Here is a 20,692-nt window from a genome sequence, read left to right on the forward strand (position 1 = left end):
TAATTGATCCCCATGATTCATCAGTCTTCCTTTGACCACAACCACCAACTTCAGCTCTCCTCAAATCCATTTTCATCACCAACGATCAGCTCTGTTCCCCTCAGTGGCTGATCTGACTGCCTAATCACTAACCCAGGAGGGGACACATGGGCGCTTTGGGAAGTTGGGTTTACTTTTCAATGGAAAATCCAGTGAATTTGATGTAATTAACATACCAATTCAAAAAACCTTCTCAAGCTTCAGATGGAGTTTGAGTCACAAGTCCACTTTGTAGAAAGCCTTTTGTTGTATAATACATAATGTGGTCAATGGACTAGAGCGAGTGTCTACAACTTATAAATAGTAAGTTACCCCTTGGTTTTGAAAACCCACCATATGGAAGGGGATAAGAGTAACACAAAGTCCATCATGGGAGCAGTCTTCAGAATCTCTAATGAGAAAGCTTCAGGGGAGAAAAGGCTCTTTTCCACCATGCTTGTGGCAGTACACATTTTATGTTTTTTTATATGCATTGTTCCCTGTCAAGGAGATAAGCTGCTAGATTACTCACAGGATTATGGCTAAAAGGAAAACACAAAATTCTAAAAATACAGCGTGGCTTTTAAAGGTTGCTCTTTGCATAGTTTGTCTCTAGATGCAACGGGAAGATTAGGCATCAGAAGGGCTAAAATGCCATCCTCTCTATTCCTGTGAGCAAAACCAGACTCAAGTCCCTTGAATCTACCTCTAAGGAGGCAGCAGAGAATTATGGATTACTTCAAAACCAGGCTAGTATTTCCATCAGGCCCGTTTTGTGGGGGCAGCATAAAAAAGCGGGGCCCAGAGAATATGAGAACCAGGAGGGTCACTACTGGTGCCCTATGCCCACTCGAACTCCTTGGGGCATGGCCTCATTTCTTTCAGTACTTTTTTCAGTTTGAGCTGGATTGAGACAATCTAATTCAACATTCCCATTTTACAGATGGGAAGACTGAGGCCTAAAGAGAGGAAATAAGTTATGCAATGTCACATGGCTAGTGGGGGACAGAGCTGGGACTACTGCTTTTTCTTCCACTCTGTGTCCCTTGTTAGGTCATGATTTCTCCCTATGTTTGGAAGGTATCAGCACTCCAAATCATGCTAAACACAGCCCCAGATGTGGTTATCACTTCAGATATGTTCAGGAAACTCTGTGATTGCTAATACCTGTGGAAGGAACTATAATCGTGATTTAAAACAAAAATACCATTGAAAAAGTAAATGTGGCCACCATGATAAAAATTGTTTTAGCTTCCACCACTGGGAGTCAAGTTGAGGCAGACATCACCGTGGGAAGTAGCTAGTAAGCCAGGAGCACTTGTTGTATGCACAGCTCCATGTAGGAGCTCATGTGGGCAGAGGTACAGAGGAGGGAGAGGCTGATCCCACTGTAGTTCAGTGAAGAATCTGGTCTCTAACTTGGCAGCACGGGGTGGTGGGAAGGGCTGTGGCTTTGGAATCACAGAACGAAGTCTAGATCCACCTACGGGCTGTACCACTTTGGGCTTACATTCTTGGAGCCTAAGCTTCCTCGCCTGCAATATGGAACTATAACGTCATCTATCTCATAGGGTTGCTCTGAGAATTAACTCCTAACGCTGGACCAAGATCACTGTTGGCTTTTAATCCAGGCAGCACAGAGCAGCGGGTAAAAATCAGGGCCCCAGAGCTGGATAGTTGCATTCAGATCTTTGCTCTGCTATTTGCTAGCCATGTGACCTTGAACAAGTTACTTAACTTTTATGTACCTCAGTTTCCTTACCTGTAAAACAAGGGCAATGATATCTACCTCTTCAGGTTGTTGAGAGTATAATTTATGTGATGCTCTTAGCACAATGCCTGGCATACAGTTAGCACTCAATAAATGTTATTTGCAATGATTCTTGTTATCAATAATCAAAGTTGATTCTCTTTGTAGATTGAGGGACCTGAATTATTCAGTGTGCTTCAATGACCCAAATCGCCCGCTTTGTTTTGCTGTCTCAGCTGCTCCTCTCATCTACTGTAATAGGCTTAATGGCCTGTGTGAGGGGGTGAGCCTTCTCCTCCCCAGCCCTTTTGATGTGAGAGTGAGGAGTGCTGGCCTAGATTCTTTCAAAGGGAGGTACTTCGGGGCCTGGGGCATGGCTGGAAAGCAATGGAGTCTGTGTTTAGTGGGGGTGATGAGAGCCTGTAAACCAAGTGGGAGGTACGTGGGGTGAGAGACGATGTAAGGAGATGTGAATTTTCAAGGGCCATGTTTCCTGCCAAACAAAAAGAATATGAGAGGAGATATTTCCTAAACCTTTAGGGATGAAGACAGCTAAGGAGAGGCCCTCAATCTTCACTCACACTCTCTGTATTAAGAGGATTCAATTACACTATTTGATTCATCAATATCTCAACATTCACCACTGATTAACTCAAGGGGAGGAAGACAATTTTCCCCTTGGTCCCAAGAGAGGGCAATCGTACATGGTAAGGGCAATGACACTTGAAATTAATTAAAGGAACATCTCATTTTTCTTGTGGAATGAGGTTTCTGACTTTTAAGAGCTCCAAGAGGACGGGCTACTTTGCTCCAGTCAGAATGCAAAATTGGAATGAAATGCAAACCAGGTGGCAGGAGGCCTGCAGGCCTGAACCAGCAAACTTTAGTTTCCTAGGCTGGGGCCTTCTCATCTCATGCACATAATGGCCTCATTTTACTTCATTATATGAATACACCCCCTCGCTGGTACACATGTGTATACAGATATAATCTCACCAACACACACACACACACACCCTCCCACATGCACACACCTGCACGAGTATGGATTCTTGGTTTATCTTGCAATGGATAAATGGAGCAGCTCTTTCAAACTCCAAATTACTGGATTTCAAAGGCTGCAGAGGAAAAGGGCAGACAAGAGTTTTGAAGCCAGTGTCAGAAGGGGCTGCCGCAACCCTTCCCCAGAACCAGCATCACTCCGTGGCCACTACCAAAAGCTGTTTGGTGGTCTGCAGCTCTGACCGCGATCTTCTGCAATCACCCTGGCAAGCCGGTTCTCCTTGGCATCACACTCCTGGTTTCTAGCTCATTATTTTCAGCCTGGGCTCCTGCAGGTGTGGGCCTTGCAGAGCTGGGGGGCATCAGCTTTCGGGCAAGCCCAGGAACTGCCCTTATGCATGGCTCAGGTGCCGTCCACACCTTGACCTTCTCTAGGAGCAGGGCTACTGATTTCCTAAGCAATAGGACCAGCACACTGAGAGTCTTGCGTATGAAACCTACAATCAGTGCCAATCAAATGCCTATCTGTGGGTTAAGAAGTGGATTATATCCCTATAAATGATATGTCCAGTGAATAGGACAGCCGATCCACTGGGCCATGCAGAGAAGGAATGAATCAAGGTATGTTTGCTTCCTCTGTCCAGACCACTTTCCCTATTTCTTGGTCAGGTCAAGAACGAGGCTGTGGGAGACTTCGTATAGAGCTTCTGGCTGACCTGACCCACAGTGACCTCTCACTCTTCATTTCCTCACTGTAGAGCAGTCATTCCAGACTGCTGGGCTTTGGACGGTTCCTAGTTCACGAGGGAGTTTTCGCCAGTTGGCAAATAGAGGGAAATGAAAACACCGGTGTGAGTTTTTCATTAAACTAATTTAATTTAGTAGAAGGGACTGTCCCTTATTCTAAGATTAGGTCTTTCTTACTTTTTTTTCTTTTTTATGATCTAGAGTCTTTTTTGTGTGTGTGAGAAAGATTGGCCCTGAGCTAACGTGTCACCAATCTTGCTCTTTTTCCTCTTTTTGTTTGAGGAAGATTGTCACTGTGCTAGCACCTGTGCCGATCTTTATTTCATGTGGGATGCCTCCACAGCATGGATTGATGAACAGTGCTAGGTCCATGCCTGGGATCTGAACCTGTGAAACCCGGGCTGCCCAAGTGGAGTGCACAAACTTAACCACTATGCCACTGGGCTGGCCCCAAGAACCCTTTTATTTAATGAAAGGATGTGATGTTAAATTTTAGCTACATTTTATTTCTAGTAGTTTTGTTTGCCAAACTTAAAAGTTGGCAACCCACTATCAACTCACTTTTGTTGTTTTTTAAATTCGTACTTATTGGTGATAGCCAATTTGGGGATCACTGTGAAGGGTATGGGGCGATATCTAGGCAGCAGTCTTCACTTTGAGTTTGCATCAGAACTGTCTGCAGGGCCTGTGAAGACACATTGCTGCCCCATCCCCAGAGTTTCTGATTCAGCAGGTCTCGGAGCGAGGTCTGAGAATCTGCGTTTCTAGTAAGCTCCCAGGTGATGCTGCTCTAATGCTCCGAGGACCATACTCTGAAAACCACTGGTCTAGCTTGTCCACGGTGGGATGGGGAAGGCTTTCTGAGACCTGAAGGGAGGGTCGTCATTACAGGCAGAGGACTGGGACGCAACCCCCCGCCTCTCCCAGCAGGGATGTGTAGACACTGCCCCAGACTCTGCAGCAGTGGGTTTCAGATTTCCTTCTCTTCCCATTAACAGTGTCAATAATGTGGGCCAGGGAGGCAGTGCTCCTTATGAAAGGAAATGAGAGCACTTTCTGACCTAAATGACACTACAAAGACTATGTCCCATTTTTAAGCTGGAGGAAGAGAGACCGTTCCAGGCTGTCTGTCTGATATGTCAGCACAGAGACTGAATGTGTCAGGATTTCCCATTCAGGGTTTATTTTTGTGTTTGATGGCCATGAGCTGCAAGGAAGGCAGTCCAGATCTGACTTCCACGGGCCCCAGGGTGACAAGAGGGAAGGCGCTAGGACTTGGGGGTAAGGATTCTGTCTGAGACACGCTTATATGACTCACTGCAGAGTCAATGTGACTTTTAAAGGTTATTTAAAAGTATCTTTACTTGTTTTCTTGTTCTTTAATTTCTCCACCTGGGATATCCTCTGAGTCTCTGTTCATTTCATCTCATTTCTTTTCCAAATTAATTCATCACTCTTGTGTATTTTAATGTTTCTATAATACAATGCTTAATTTGGACACTAAAAAACCTGGAACCTGGTTTGGGCTAAAACAATCTAGGCTATTACTGACTCTTCAAAATACACACATTAAAACAGACATTGTACAGAAATAGCAAATAAATATAAATAGTATTTATTTCAGGGAATACTTAGCAACCACAGAATGTAATTGATCATAAATTTTCTCAGTGTCTGAGTTACTTCTCTGGAGTAAGTTAGCCATGCTTGGATCTGCCATTAACTCTGCATTATCATTATGGGGCATGCTAAACTATAATGAATAAATGCGGTAGAGATCAAAAGCTCACAATTCATGTGGAATTATTTTGGGTCATCAGCAAAAGACAATTGACAGAATCGGGTTTATATTGTTTCTTTCTCCTTGAAATAGCACCTGGATGAGTAATGCAAATATGCATGTCTGAACCCCAGTTTACAGCTTTCAGGAAAGAGACGTGAGCATTCCTTTTACGCCCTCCCCCGTTCAGTCCCAGACCCCAAATCTGTCAAGGTCTTATGGTTGAGGAGAATGCTCAGGCCAGCACTTACAATAAGATGACACATGTTCAATGGGTTTATTTAGGTTGATAGTTTTTCTGCACCATATTTTGTGACCAGGAAACTAAACAAACAACCCAAATTCAGGGTTCCTACACAGGAGAGCCACTTACGTTTGTCCTGCAAGGAATCATGGGGCACTTCTCCCTGAGGACTTTCTTCCAAGTCTCCATAGTGCAGGACCTTGTGGTTTGGTGAAAGCCGACAATACCAAAACTTGTCTGAGGAAAAAAACACAAATTTACAAGGTAAGTGATTCTGGTCTCCAAAAATATCAACATCCTTATTTCCTAATAGTCTTACCTGGAGGAATAAGCAATTCATTTGATTTTAAGTGTCCAGGAAGGAATGAATTCCAGAGCCCCGGCAGTAAGTCCCCTTGGGACTTTGATATTTAGTTAGTGCCTGTCTTGTTTGGTATACATTTGGTAACCATTGGGCTCTCCCTTCATTTACAATGGCAACAGTTGTCTGAGGTGGTGGTTTCCAGAGGGTTATTTTATCTGTATCTATAAGAACTATGGGAATTATTCCTTATCCACTTAGGCTTGACAAAAGCAGTGAGGAAGGCAGAAAAACTAGCTTTCTTGGAACTTTTCTGCTTCTACTTTCCTCTCTGAGCTTTTAAGACTGTTGAGACAGTTGTGTGCTATATCTTGTGTGCCACTCCTGAGGCTAATACACACAAACTAATCAATGAATGAATTGTTAGGACATTAGTGATATACACAAGAGGTGGAATTCATGGGGAAAGAATCTAAATAATTCAGGGATTTATCCAAAGAATGAGGATATTCACAATCATCTCCTCTCTAATTCCTAGAGTTCAGCTGTCTAAATAGACATGATCAGTGCATTAGGGTCCTTCTTATAAATAATTCCCTCAACTTGACCTCCTCTGTCCTCCAAATGTAATAAAAATTTATGAATAAGTCTGTGAGGTAGGGAGAAGGAGGCAAAGAGCACTTTTTATAGATAAGGAAATTGTGACAACAATCTTTGGGTAGCTCTCAAGGCTGTGCTTAGATGCTGCCTCCTCCAGGAAGCCCTCTTTGATTACTGCAGCTAACAGGAATCTCCCCATCATTTTAGCTGCCCCAGCATCATCTTTGATTACTGATGGCACCCACGTTAAGCACCTTAGTATTCCCCGTTATCTGCCACAGACCCTAGGTTAGCAACTTGCCCTGCTGGGTGTATTGTGAACAATTACTGATGGAAGAAGAGGGATCCAGGATACTCATCAGCCCTGGGAGGGTGGAGAAGCCAGGGCTCTCTGATGGTAGCCATCGTCTACAAATGCAAATTGTTTTGAAACCACTCTGACAAAAAAGCTCTCCATAATATTTTAAGAAAAGTATTTTTCCATCTAAAATTGCTTTCACTGCAAAACTATGTTTTAACTGCAATTCTTTTAAAAGAAAGTCTAGAAATGGAAATAAAAGCCACACAATGAACAAAGAAAATGCTCAAACTTGATTCACAGAAGCAAAATGCCTCTATGATTCCTATCTTCCTTCTCTGTAAGTAGGGATTGAGAATTCCTGAATGTAGTCAGAATATGGCCATCCATATATTTGAAAGAATTGAACTCTGGTAGAAAAATTTAAGAGGAAAGAAAAATTATTTGATGGCTAGGAAAATGTGGAATTGCTAAATTTTCAAAATTATGTTCTATATATACACCCAACACAGGTCATTTTTCTAGGAGAGCATTTCAAAGGGAGAAAATAAAGTTAGTCCCTGAATAATTCGCAGCCATTTCAATTAGGCAAATGAGTAAGTATCAGTTTTCCATGAGGAGAACACATTTGGGAATTTGACTTGTAATCCACAATAGAAATTGTGAATTCCAAAGGCACAGGCCATGCTCTGGCCATGAACATCACCAGTGCTCTTGGGGGCCCGGCACGACAGCCTGCAGAGGCTTCTTCTCCCCAAAAGGACATTTCACCTCATCTAAACGGCCTGTGAGGACCACAAAGCCAGCTAGAGAAATTTGCTGAAAAGCCTTCCTTCCCTGCTACCTCTGAGTTGGGATTTTTGGCTAAGTGAGCAACTGAAGGGTGACAGAAAGCCAGAAAGGAAGTCAGTCAGCTGTGCCACTTGGACACGCTGGTCTTATTTTCAGAAAGGTCTTAGCCTGTCCTTTCTAGGAATTCCTCGCTTCTCAAGTTGGGGTAAGCTCTAGGGGTTAGCGGTAGTAATCTGAAGCCCAAAGGTCAATATGGTGCAATCAGAGAAGATCAATCATCATCAATATACCTGGGGGAGCATTAGGAGACTCAAGTGGTACAAACATATATTGTGGAGTAAAATGTACAACTTATATTTATTTGTAAGACTTCCAAAAAACTTTGCTGCATATACTTTCAGGGTAAGTTTATTTATCCGCTGGGTATTTGCAGAGTGCCTACAGTGCACACAGCGCTCTATTGGTGTAGCAAAAAAGCACTAGGAGGAAAGGCAGACACGAGAGACAAAGCCAAGAAGCTCAAGGAGAAGTAGCCCCTCAGTTCTCGAGGGCAGCTAAAAGAAAGATGGTGGAAACACTCGTTTCCCAGGTCTGGGCAGTACGAACAGGGACTCAGCAACTCTGCCTGCACAATGGGGAAAAATAGGAATAGGGGATGTCTTTTGTGTAATATATTCTTACATTCAGAAACCTTTAGAGAACTGTGGCTATTTATCAGGAGTCCAGGAAGCAAAGCAACCATCTTTCCTGCAAAGTTGAAGTCGACGTTTGCTTAAAAGAAACTCAAAAGGCTACTGGACCCCTGCCATAACAATATCTGGCGTATAGCTGACAGAATTTCCTCCTTCCAGAGGCTTAAATTCTTTTGACTTTGATGAAACCACCCACCTCTGGTTTTCCTCCTACTTCTGGCTATCCTATGTAAGTTCCTCTTTCTCTGTCTACCGCTAAAATGGTAGTGAGCAAAAAGATCTGCGCATCATTCATGTAAATGATTTGTTCCTTTTCTCCCTATCAAATAAGAAGTCTTGGATGGATGACAAAATATTGGAAAAGGCTTGGGAAGTTTGTTTTGACTCATAAGCAAATGGGTGGATACTCAGCCAGTATCTTCCTCAGGATAAAGGCTGGAGTCGTCAGCTCTGGGAAGGTTTACAGGCATCTTAGCTTGTGTATGTCTGTCTTGAAGGCAGAGCTGCTATAAAGGAGAGCAGAGCCAGCAGTCCTGAGCAGCACAGCACACCGACTTGTTGGGTGAGACAGTTTCAGTGTCAGCCACCAGAAGCAGCTTGATGAGCAGTTTCTTTTACGGTAAGAAAAATGTGTATTTTCTTTTCAAAACCCAGCATAATGTTGCTACTTCCTCCGTCCCTCTGGGCAATGAATGAGTGGATTGTGTCACTAAAAGCAATTAGCAGGAAATAGTGAGAACATTATCAAAGATTGTTTACTAGCATTTAAAGAGAAAACAGGAGTGAATATAAAGGTCTTCCAGTCAAACACAAATGTTAGTACATAAATAGCCATCTCTTCATTCCCCAAACTAAAAAATTGAAAATATGGAGACAGTTTTGCACTTGACTCTTTCTCGTCCGTGTGTGTGTGTGTATGTGAAGAATCAGAGGGAAAGTTGATTTCAAAACTCACAAGCCCAGTAAGAAGGTCTCCAGTGTTGATTAAAGCTATTCCCAATGTCACACAGATCATTATGGAGCTAATAACTACTGACAACTGTAACTCTTGCAGTAATGTTCGATAGAACTTTCTGCAATGATGGAAATACCCTGTATCTGCTTTATCCAACAGTAAGGCAATAAATTTTAATTTTTATTTAATTTTAATTAACTTAAATAGCCATAGGTAGCTATATCAAACAGTGCAGCTCATTGTCTGTCTTTATCATCCAGGCTTGAGACAAGTTTGGGGCTGGCCAGCAGGTCTTCAGGGAAGACGAGCAAGCTGAATAATAGCTACCATTGCAGAGTGTGAAATGCTGGTTGGTTCAGTAAGGTACAGGGCACAGCACGACCCGAGTCCTGATAGACTCTGCCATGGACTCAGGGAGACATCGTTGTCTTTGGTGCAAAGCCCACAGTTGGCAGCTGGCTGCTGGCCCAGGGGACCCCGAGAGTTCTTTGTTTGGGAGGCAGGTGGCCTTTACTAAAGTAAATTCTTAGGGCACTTCCATTAGAATTTCACATCTTTCCTAGGTTAAGTTAAAATGTGCAAAATCTTCAGTGTGTTCAGGAGAAGGTCCACTTCCTGCCAAGGGTCAAACCTTCCCAAGTCAGAAAACATGAGGAACCCCAGTGATGTTTTTAAAGGGAAATGTCATCTTCCGGGTGATGAGACACAAGATTTCTCTGATGGTTCAGTAAAGGACAACAGCAACTATAGACACAGACGAAGGTCATTCTGCCTTTCAAATCCTCCTCACTTCACTGGACTTTCTTCAGAATAAGAGACATGTTTTGATTCAGAATTCTGCCTCCCTGGAGACTGCTGTCTCCTTTTACAGCAGAAGATGACACCAGAGCCTCCTTTTTAGCCCCAGGGATTGGCCAAACTGATGCTCTGGAATCACACAGACTGGAGTTACATACACACCTGGCCCTGAACTTCAGCAATGGAGTCTTGGCCAAATTATAAAAACCTTAGGGATCCCTGTTTGTCATTTGTTGAGTAATGCTAATAATGATATGAGTAAAACACATACAAAACGTCCATTATGCACCTTTCACAGAGGCGGTTCTCAATAAATATTAGCATCTTCCTGTTCTTCCAGTCAATGGTAAACCCTCTTGTCCACACTACTGGTCCCTCCACCCTTTGAGAACAATGGTTACTATTATTATTTTGATCTATCGGAAAGTGCTTTTTTCCTGAAAATGAATTGGCTTTTCTTCCTTTGAAAATATGAATTTATTTATACCTCCTGTCTTGTAAAACTGAGTTATGATAAGGTTTAATGAAATATTAAAAGAGAATTTCAATCAAGGATGGAGGAAGAAACAACCTGCTCCCTAAAGTGTTCATCTGGTTATTGTGCTTGAACATACCATTTGGCTCTAGGTCTTCTGAGTGAGCTACAAGAGCGACGTGAGGTACATCGCTCTTGGCAGCAGCAGGAAGCATGCCAATTCCTTGGGGAAACACATTTTGCCCACTATCAAGTTCCAAATTAAGTTTGTCATGTTGGTGCTTAGAGAAGGGATGCTAGTGAACAAAATGGACAATGTCTTCAACGCAAGTAAAAGTTTCACACTATCATTTCTTGAAATGACACCCCAATGTGTAGCCCCAGGCTCTTATTAAGACTATTCAATGCAAGATTCTGAAAGACCCTAATCTCTGAAATATATGGAAAATAGGGGGCAGTTCCTGAGCCTGCAGACTCTTATAAAGCAAATAATGGCCCTAACATAGACAACGTCTGGGATTTCATCTTAACTTTCTTCTGCAGAATCCCAAGGAACACAGAAGCAAGGCAATCCCATTGTGAAGGATTGTGAACAAGAGCTTACATTTTCTGTGGTGGGTGTGGAACAGAGTGAAGCAGGTATGTGACATCCACTGCCACTTTACCGGCTGTGTTTAAAAACCTACATTCTGAGGAACTACAAGCTAAAATTAATACTAAATATCATTAATGAATGTTGACAATGTACCAAGCATTCTACTAAGCGCTACAGATGCATGATTTTATTTGACCCTTACAACTATTTGATGTAGGAATTGACATCAACCTCATTTGACAGATGAGGAAACAGAAGCACAGAGAGATCTAGTAGGTTTCCCAAGGCTACCCAGCTAGCAGGTGGGGAGGTAGGGACTTGAACGCAGCTTGATATGTCTTGCATGATTTACTGCCTCCCATTTCTACTGTAGTCAGAATTGCCAGAAATGCAGACTTGTAAACATCTACATCAGACTAACCAAGTAGCAGCATTGCAAATGAAGCTGGTAAATGATAGGCACGTATCAACTCAGGGGCCATGCGGCCCAACGTGGCATGCTCTGGCCCAATGTGGCGTGGTAAAGGACTCATGTCTGCTCCTCCAATTTCCAGTTCTGTAGGATGGGAAGGCTTTTCGTAGTTTCCCCTATAAAGTTCATACTTAAATCCACTCATCTGTGTCCAACTCGCTGTTGGACAAGCTTAAACGGAGTGTGGCCATGGCTCCTTTGTGGGTGTGCTTGCTCTTTAACCTGTGATGGCACATGGCTGTTCCTGTTTGAGATCTCATGTGGAAGTGCACCTTTCTCGAAGGGATTAAAGTGATTTTATGTCATGTCTTCATTAACCTATGTAAATCTAAATGGAATGTTTTGATGGGATGATAGGAAACCAATTTCAGCACAGTCTGCTTTGAACAGCCAGTCCTGGAGGTCTGATGGTTAACATTCAGTGCTCTCACCACCATGGCCCAGGTTTGTTTCCTGGCCAGGGAACCATACCACCCGTCTGTAGGTTGTCATGCTGTGGCAGACGTGTGTTTGCTGAAAGCTATGACACTGGTATTTCAAATACCAGCAGGGTCACCCATGGTGGACAGGTTTCACCAGAGCTTCCAGACTAAGAAAGACTGGGGTGAAGGACCTGGCCACCCAGTTCTAAAAAAATTGGCCACTCACTTCCAAAAAAATTGGCCATGAAAAGCCATGAATAGTAGCAGAGTATTGTCTGATATATCACTGGAAGATGAGAGGATGGTGCACAAAAGACTGGGCAGGGCTCCATTATGCTGTATATAGGGTCACCAGGAGTCGAAATCGACTCAATGGCATTAGCAACAACTGCTTTGAATCCCTATTTTTAAGCACACCAGATTTTAAATCCATTTACCAAACACCAAAAAGCCTTCCTTTCTGCACTCGGATGATTTTATATTAAACACAGATGGTCATGATCCCTAGGGATATAAATAATAAATGTATAATCTAGATGTAATTTTTTGTTCACTAAGTAATTCATCTTTAGAAAACTGGAAAAATTTGCCAATAAGGGACTAATGCTTCCTTAGCCAAAAAACTGTAATTTTTACATCTAAAAACAGGATTATTCTAGCAGAATCTACTCATTTCAGCCTAGAAAGGGAAGTCTTATGGTGAAGTAGGCTGGAAGGTTAAATCAAGTTCTTTGGATTAGGTTGAGAAGGGTTCTAGCTGGGCATCAGTGGAGGCATTTGCTGGAATATGTCTATTTGCCACCCCCTCCCTCCCCCTCTTCTGTGCCATTTGCCCAATGTCCAGTAAATAAAAACATTATAAATCACCTTATGGGGGCAATATATCCTGAGCTCAGAGCATACAATGGACTATCTGGCTAAATGAGTTAATGAATCATCTAGTCCTATTCTCTACTTCATAGATGGGAAACTGTGACCCTGAGAGATCACATGTCCTGCCTAAAGACACCCAGGTGGTTACTTAAAGAGTTGAGAAGCCCAGAACCACACCTACTTATGCCCAGTTCATTGCTCTTTTCCTGCACGATCTTCCAGAATAATAGTGGCTACCCTTGGTTGTTGCTTTCTAACAGCTACATTCATGATCGCCTTTCTTCCTCATGATGACTTGAGGAGACAGGCATTGTCATCCTCATTTCGGATGGGGAACTACCCAAGGTCGCACACCTGGACGGAGAGGCAGGATTGCCCTACTTCATCTGCCTCCAGGAGTCTTGTCCTCACCACTGTGATGCACTGTCTTCTTGGAACAGCATTTGCTCTGATGATGTCCAAGGGAAGGAGTGCAAGAGGAAGGAGAGAATGAACTTGTCCTTCAATGGCTGAATGGGAGAGATGAGTTCTCTTCCTCTGCTCGTCCTAATGTGAGCCTTTCTCTGCCCCAGCTGTAACTCAGTCCTTTATTATTCTGCCCATCCTCCTCTCCTGAGGCCCAGCTTGAAGCTCACTGCCATGGCTTCACATCCTCTGGAAACTACCTGCATTTTCATTCCTCAAGGGAGCTCTGCCTTTGGAAATTCCTTAATATGATTTTTAACGGCAACATTTGAAGTACTTTGAATTTACTCAATATTCAGCACAAAGCTATTAAGGTAAACGGCTAGTGTGATGGGCTCAGCACACACATGAAACGATGTTTGTCATTAGCGAGTAGACTCTGTGTCTGAGCAGGGCATCCATCAGGTTTCAAAAATATCTGCCAGACTTTCTCCTGGGCCATAACTGATGTTCTCGGTGAAGTTACTAATGCTTACTTACGCTTGTTCCTGGCTGTTCTCAATCTCTTCACCTATCTCCAAACCTTATATTTCAGTTTTATTTTCTGATTGTTTCTATTATTATATGAGTACTTTGACTTTGCAATCAGCAGCATTTCAAGAGAGCAAGAAAGCAATCAAGAGGCTTTACCTCCCCGACTAAGAAACAGCTGCAAATGCTTTCCACCTATCGGAACTAGTCTAATGGTATCCATCTTGGCTTGATATTTTGGGATTAAAATTTATAGAGACAATTCAGAAATTGGTCTAACAAGAGTTTGAAAACTAATTCTATCCCACTTGGTTCACTGTTACTTCTATCTCCAAATAAAATAATTCTGACCTGGAAGACGATCAGTACAGAGATTTGAGAAAAAGGGCCATCCATGCTGAATGCTCCAAGATCAAATCCAACAGTGGGTGCCTGCTCACCTGACAGTATAGTGAGTCATTAAAAGTGAGGGCCATAGCGCTGCTGGAGTATGAATCATTGCTCTTCTGTGACTTTGGGCAAGTTGCTCAATGCCTCAGTGCCTTAGTTTCCTTATCTGTAAAGTAGGTGTAATCACAGTAGCTACTTCACAGGGTTACCGTGAGGATGAAATGCGTTAACATAAGAAAAGTGAGAGCCTGACACATGGTAAACTCTCAATACACGTTAGCTGTCGTTGAACCACTACTAGCAGACCTGTGGCACTAACTGGCTCAGAATGACTCTTCAGTTTGAAGGGTCTTCTGGTAATTCTGGACTTTGATTCTCCCCAGGTATGCTGGGGAATCAGAACTTACCAGTACTACTATTCCTGTCCTGCGTACAACGCTGTGTGGCCTACCCTTAAACCAACACCCTTGTCCTTGTGATTTCCCATGCAGCCAATCACTGTTCACCCTAGTCAAGTGTGGAGTGGTCCCAGACACCATACCTTGCCTCCTCCGGCAGTTGAGTTTCCTAAAGCAGGTCCCTTCCACGAGGCGGTTCAGACGCTGCTGTTTGATCAGCTCCAAGATTTCTGGCTGAATCTTCTCCTTGAGTTCCCTGTGAAAGTGTAAACACGTATTCCACAGCATGCCTTGAGAACAGTGCTAGTTGAAAGGGCATTATGGGTAGATGGGGCAGGAGAGTGCAAGCTGCATCTTCTCATGAACATCCCAATACCTCCCAAGGTTGTGCTTTAGAGAAGCATTTACTAAGCATCAGTGGACAAGGTTATCTGTTATAATAACGGTATAGATTCTCTCACATTTATAGAATACCCACAAAAGCACCAGCCCCTTCAGTGATGTTTTTCTAGACCAAAGTGTCTTGAGAAATTTCTTCTCTTGTTTTACAAAGCCACAGATATAAATTTATGCAAAATTCACTCAGCTTTGCAGAGGCAGCAAGTCTTTGGTCACATTTTCCTCTCTATAGCAGGTAAACTCCTAGATTGCATTTGTGATCTGACCAAAGAGGAATACTGGCCAACCACACAATTACTATTCCACAGCAAACACTGTACTCTGGGCAAACCACAGGACCACATTCTGCTTTTGAATCTATCACTTACAAATGGGAACAACGCATCATCCCACATACTAGCCCACAGAGACTGGGATAATGATGGGATAAATTAAGGATTATTTGCATCTTGTCTCAGGTTAATATAGTGTAATTTAGTTTTAGATGCACTGTGCTGTAAAGATATTACGACAGAGTGCAATGGTTTTTAAATCTTTTTTTTTTAAGAGCAGAGATTTTTTCTCATGTGAAATTTTATGTAGCCCCCTAGCATTTGAGTTTAGTAAAGCAAAAGTTGTTCTAGTTGAAGCTGGACAGGGAGATCCAGAGCCCAGCCCTCCAAGCAGTGTTGAAAATATTGATTATAACATAGATCTCGAACTCCGAAGACCAGGGGTTCAGTGTAGGCGCTGCCCATGACTGGCATTTCCTGTAGCTCATCTAATCTCAGTTTCCTCATCTGTAGAATGGAATAAGAATCTTTCCTGGGGAACTGCTGTGACTCCCACAGGAGACAGTGTGAGTGCAAGTGCTCTCTAAGCATTGGACTGGAATGCAAGTTATTACTGAATTTGCTTTGATAATATTCTCTCCTTTCCTTAGGCTAAACACTACATATGCCCATGTTACACTGTAGTCAAAGCTCACACATTATTGGCTTCAACCTTGACTCTGGACTTGCTCCAGACTGCAAGCAGCCTGTCTTCACATGGTGTCCTGTTCTCAGGTGGGGAAAGCACTAATGCTTGGTAAGTATCTGCTGGGTAGCGTATTATGCAATTTTAGCTCAGTTAACATCCCCTCCCCGTCTACCCCACAAAACCCCCAACTTTTGAGAACATCATCATTCCATCTTACAGGTGGGGAAACAGCACACAAAGATTAAGTGTAGAATAGGGATACAAACTCAAGTCTTCCTCGTGCAAACTGCTTCTATTTATGCATGAGGAAAGTAAAAAAGTTACATAAAAGGGTCTGGCCATCTAACAGGGTATTCTAGTACTTCATTAATACATATTTTAGACTTAAGTGGCCTCAAATCTCCTGTCATTTGATACTGTTTCAACTGAACATTTATAAAGCATAATATGGAGAGTCAGCCCTAATAAGACAGCTTGGTACATTTGTAAAGGTTTTCCTCTGCAGGTCTCACAGGGCCCCATCTCAGGCTTTCAGATCACTAAAACTATTTATTATCAGCGTTCAGCTTTTGTAAATGGACTCAGTAAATTGCAGCTTTGATGAACTCTGCTCTGAATGGAGAAGAAGGTAGGAAATTGCCAGGGCAGTCGAACACCACAATAAATCACTGCTCCTGACTTCCAAGTCAGAGCAACAGGGAAGAGAGGAAGATGACACTGAAGGATGGAGAAATCATGGGAGAAAGAGTTTGAGCATTTCATCAATTCTTAGGTTTTAGATATATCTTTAAATAATAGTTACTAGGCTAGAGATGAGTTACTAAAATGGAGATGAAGATGCAGAGATGAGGATGAAAAGGAGGAAATAACTGAAAGTACTTCCGAGTAATTTTAATTGATGATTTATGACTTTTCAGTGTAAGACCCAAATGTGCTCTACATGACTCATTCCATTATGGAACCAACTTCCGGGGACAGACTACCAGAATAAGAGAATATGCTCCTGCAAGTATTACCCTTTTCTTGTTATGAACCCCAAAGGATTCCAAAATATGACTGAGCACTGAGGGAAATAGGACAGCTTTGCTTTTATCTATGCGATTTCCTCTTCTTTCCCTGCAAATGGACTCAGTAGCTATAAAATTTACTCATATTAGGAAAGTACATGTAATCCCTACATGGTGTTTCTGCAGATGAAATCTTCAGGTTAACTTCAGGTTAATCTGGGTAAAAACACCATGGGCTGGAATTGGGTTTTGAAATTCTCAGCTTGGGGTCAATGAGGCCAAGGTCACAGGTTCACTGGCTTTCTTTTTTTTCAGGGGAAGATTCTCCCTAAGCTAACATCTGTTGCCAATCTTCCTTCTTTTTTCTTCCTTCCCCCAACCCCCACAAAGCCCCAGTACATAGTTGTGTATAGTTGTAAGTTCTTCTGGTTCTTCTGTGTGAGCTGCCACCACAGCACGGCTACTGACAGACGAGTGGTGTGGTTGCACGCCTGGCAACTGAACCCGGGCCACCAAAGTAGAGTGTGCCAAACTTTAACTGCTAGGCCATCAGGGCAGCTCTCGCTGGTTTTATTTTGATAAATATTCCTCTAATTCTGTCTAAAGGCCTTGTAAATAACTAAAAGGAGGAAGGTTAAAAGGAGGTAAGGCAAATGAGTATGTGAAGAGCAATTTAAAGTCTAGCACCATTTCCAGAAGACAATTCCAAGTCTGGGCCCCATGAGGCCAGTGCCATACACAGAAGACAGACAGCACCATTAGACTGGTGAGATCCCTTTCTGGATCTAGGGTCTGCCCTACTGAACTGTTACCCCATGTTCATCTAGAACAGAGGTTGGCAAACTTTTTCTGTAAAAGGCCAGATAGTAAATATTTCAGGCTTTGTGGGCCATATGCTGTCTGTTACAACCACTCAACTCTGCCATGGCAGAGCAAAAGCAGTTGACAGTCTGTCAACAAATGAGCTCGGCTGTGTTCCAATAAAACTCTATTTATAATAACAGATAGTGGGTCAGATTTGGCTCAGGAGCTACAGTTTGCCCACCCTTGATCTAAAAGGGCCCTGTGGAGAGTTTGGGCTGAGTCTCAGTTACATAGAAATTGATCTGTTTCTGTCTCAACACTGAGGGGACTCCAAGCTCAGTCTTGCACCTCTTCTGTTCTTTATCCTAGACTTATGGCTGTAAATACTAAATTTATGCTGACAACTCCCAACTTTATATTTCCAACCTAGTCATCTTCGCCAAACTCTGAACTCATCAATCCAACTGCCAACTTGGATGTCTCACAGACACCTCAAACTTGACATGGCTAAAACTTAACTCCTGACCCCCTTGTCCGTGCCTGCTCCACTCACTCTGTCCTTTAGTTGTTCAGGCTCCAAACCTTAAGCTCATCCTTGACTCCTCTCTTTCTCTTACACTCCACATCTAATCAATCAGGCAATACCGTTGTTTCTTATCTTCAAAATCTATCCAATCTATTGTAGAGAGTAATCACTTCTCATCACCTCTTGCTTGGTTTACTGAAATAAATTCCTCACTGATCTCCCTCCTTCCAAACTTGCCTTCTTGGAGTCTATTCCCAGCAGGGCAGTAAGAGGAATCATTTAAAAACCCAAGTAAGAGCACATCAGTCTTTTGCTCAAAACTCTCCAATGACCTCCTAACAAGGCCCTACATAATCAGGCTCCTGGCCACCTTTCTGGCCTCATCTCCTATTGTTCTCTCTCTTGCTTATTCTGCTCCAGCCACACTGGCCTCCTTGTTATTCATTGAGCACCCAGACCTGCACCTACCTCAGGGCCTTTGCACTGGTCGTTTTCTCTGCTGGAATACCCTTCTTCAAAATATACACATAACCTGCTCTCGTAGTTCCTTATACATCTTTACTCAAATGTCACTTTCCCATCTAGAGGGATTTACTCTGACCACTTTATTTAAAGCTGCAAACTCTCCATTTCCCCTATCCTCTTTATCTTTCCATTGCCTGTATCCTCTTTTAAGATGTTACAGTCTTATTTACCATGTTTATTGTCTGTTTCTCCCCACTAAAATATAATCACTATGGGGTGATAACTGTGTCTGTTCTCTTCACTGCTAAGTCACCAACACATAGACCAGCACCTGGCATGTGGCAGGCACTTGATAACTATTTGTCAAGGGCATTGAACACTGATAATTATGTAACCAGCAGACTGTCCTACCAGCACTGGCTACGAGAGCCTCGAGCAGAGCTTGTGGCCAATCTCTAGTAAAGATGCAGATTTGCAGGATGGGCATTAGCCTTATTTCTGGCTCTCTTTGTTTTTACTTTTTATTTCTCACTTACTCTTACAGTACTTTCTGAGATAAGGCAAGGCATATATAAATACATTCATAGTGTCAGTTTTACCATTTACATATTAACAGTCTGACAACTTGTTAAATTCTGGTTATTGGCTAATAATGAGCAACCATTTCTCTGAGTGGATATTATGGGCCAGGCATATGCTTAAGGACTTTTCATGCCCTACTTTGTTGAATCCTCACAACAACCCAACGATGCCGACACTTTTATCATCTTCATTCTTAGACTTGAGAAAAACAGGCTTAGAATGGGCTATAAAACTTGCCTAAAGAGCCACATTTGTAAGTGATGGCCTTGGAATCTGATCCTGCATCTGTTAGCTCCCCAGGTCTGGGGTTTTATTAGTCTGCTTCACTGGTCTTTGTCCTTGCATCTCCCCTTCCCCCAAGTATGGTGTTAAATGACCCATTTTTGGACTATTCAAGCTTTTTATATCCATTAAGTTGGATTAATTGTGTGGATGGACTTATCTTCCCTGTTAAGGCATGCTAGGTACAAAATAACAAATACCTCCTCTCTGAAATAATTAGTCAAGACCTAAGAAAACAGAGCTTCTTCAACTGATGAATATATATTCCCTCAAAACATTGGCTCACATGGAGTTTGCATTTTTCTTCTCAGGAAATATAAACATTTTACAAAAAATGGGACACATGCCTCAAGGGGTCTTCGTGTCCCTGAGGTTTGCCACTGTGCTGGGTGCAGCATGCACAGAGGCAGCCAGGTAGGCGAGGGAAGAGCATTATGGGGCTCAGGTTGAGAGGCAGGGGACCATGGCCAGCGGGGTTCTGCACTAATGCTCAGGCCCCAGCCAAGCCGTTGTCCCAGTCTGCAAAATGACAGTCTTGAACTGGATGACCTTAAGGGTGCTTTGCAGCTCTAAAGTTCTAATATCCTAACTCTCCAGCTTGGGTTAGATGTGTCTTCTTTGTGCTCTCATGACAACCCACCTACCTGTGCTTCCTCCAAACCAAGCACTGAGCACAGTCCCTGGTAATCCCTTCAACGCTGGCTTTAAAGCCTGGGACAGTAAAGGCAACTGTCTCTGGTTCTCTGTCTGTCCTCAGCACCTTGGGCAAGGCCTCACAGGTAGGAGTCACTCAACACATACTTGTTAAATGAATGAAAATAATCAAATATGGTCTGTCCCTTTCTTCTGTTGACTTGGGTTCAAACTGTGAGACATTTTGGCAGCATTTAGACTTCATCCAACCTCACAATGAGTTCCTGTCTAGTAGATCATTCTAACAGACAAAAAAATGACTGGAGAAGACGCTAGAAGCTGGTTCCTGTCTGTCTGTTTCAGGGGCTGGGATAATGATCAGGCTGGTTCACGGCCTTCCCCCTTAAATGCTATAGCTTCTGACATGTCTTTATGACTTTACTGCAAGTATTCCAAGAACTCTAGGGGGCCACCGTGCTTTTCAATCCCGTGGCTG

General features: G+C 42.9%; 1 protein-coding gene across 5 annotated transcripts in view; it reads right to left on the reverse strand.

Moving 5' to 3' along the window:
• Positions 1-20,692, reverse strand: part of ELMO1 (engulfment and cell motility 1) — a 521,525-nt gene that overhangs the window by 19,120 nt on the left and 481,713 nt on the right. For all 5 annotated transcript variants that reach the window (XM_014840709.3, XM_014840711.3, XM_014840712.3 and 2 more), the window contains 2 exons: positions 14,682-14,794; positions 5,671-5,778 (listed from right to left, as the gene is read on the reverse strand). In XM_014840709.3, coding sequence (XP_014696195.1) covers positions 5,671-5,778; positions 14,682-14,794 — 221 coding nt within the window. The remainder of the gene's footprint in view (positions 1-5,670; positions 5,779-14,681; positions 14,795-20,692) is intronic.

This window comes from Equus asinus, chromosome 1 (assembly GCF_041296235.1).
Source record: "Equus asinus isolate D_3611 breed Donkey chromosome 1, EquAss-T2T_v2, whole genome shotgun sequence".
NCBI lineage: Eukaryota > Metazoa > Chordata > Mammalia > Perissodactyla > Equidae > Equus > Equus asinus.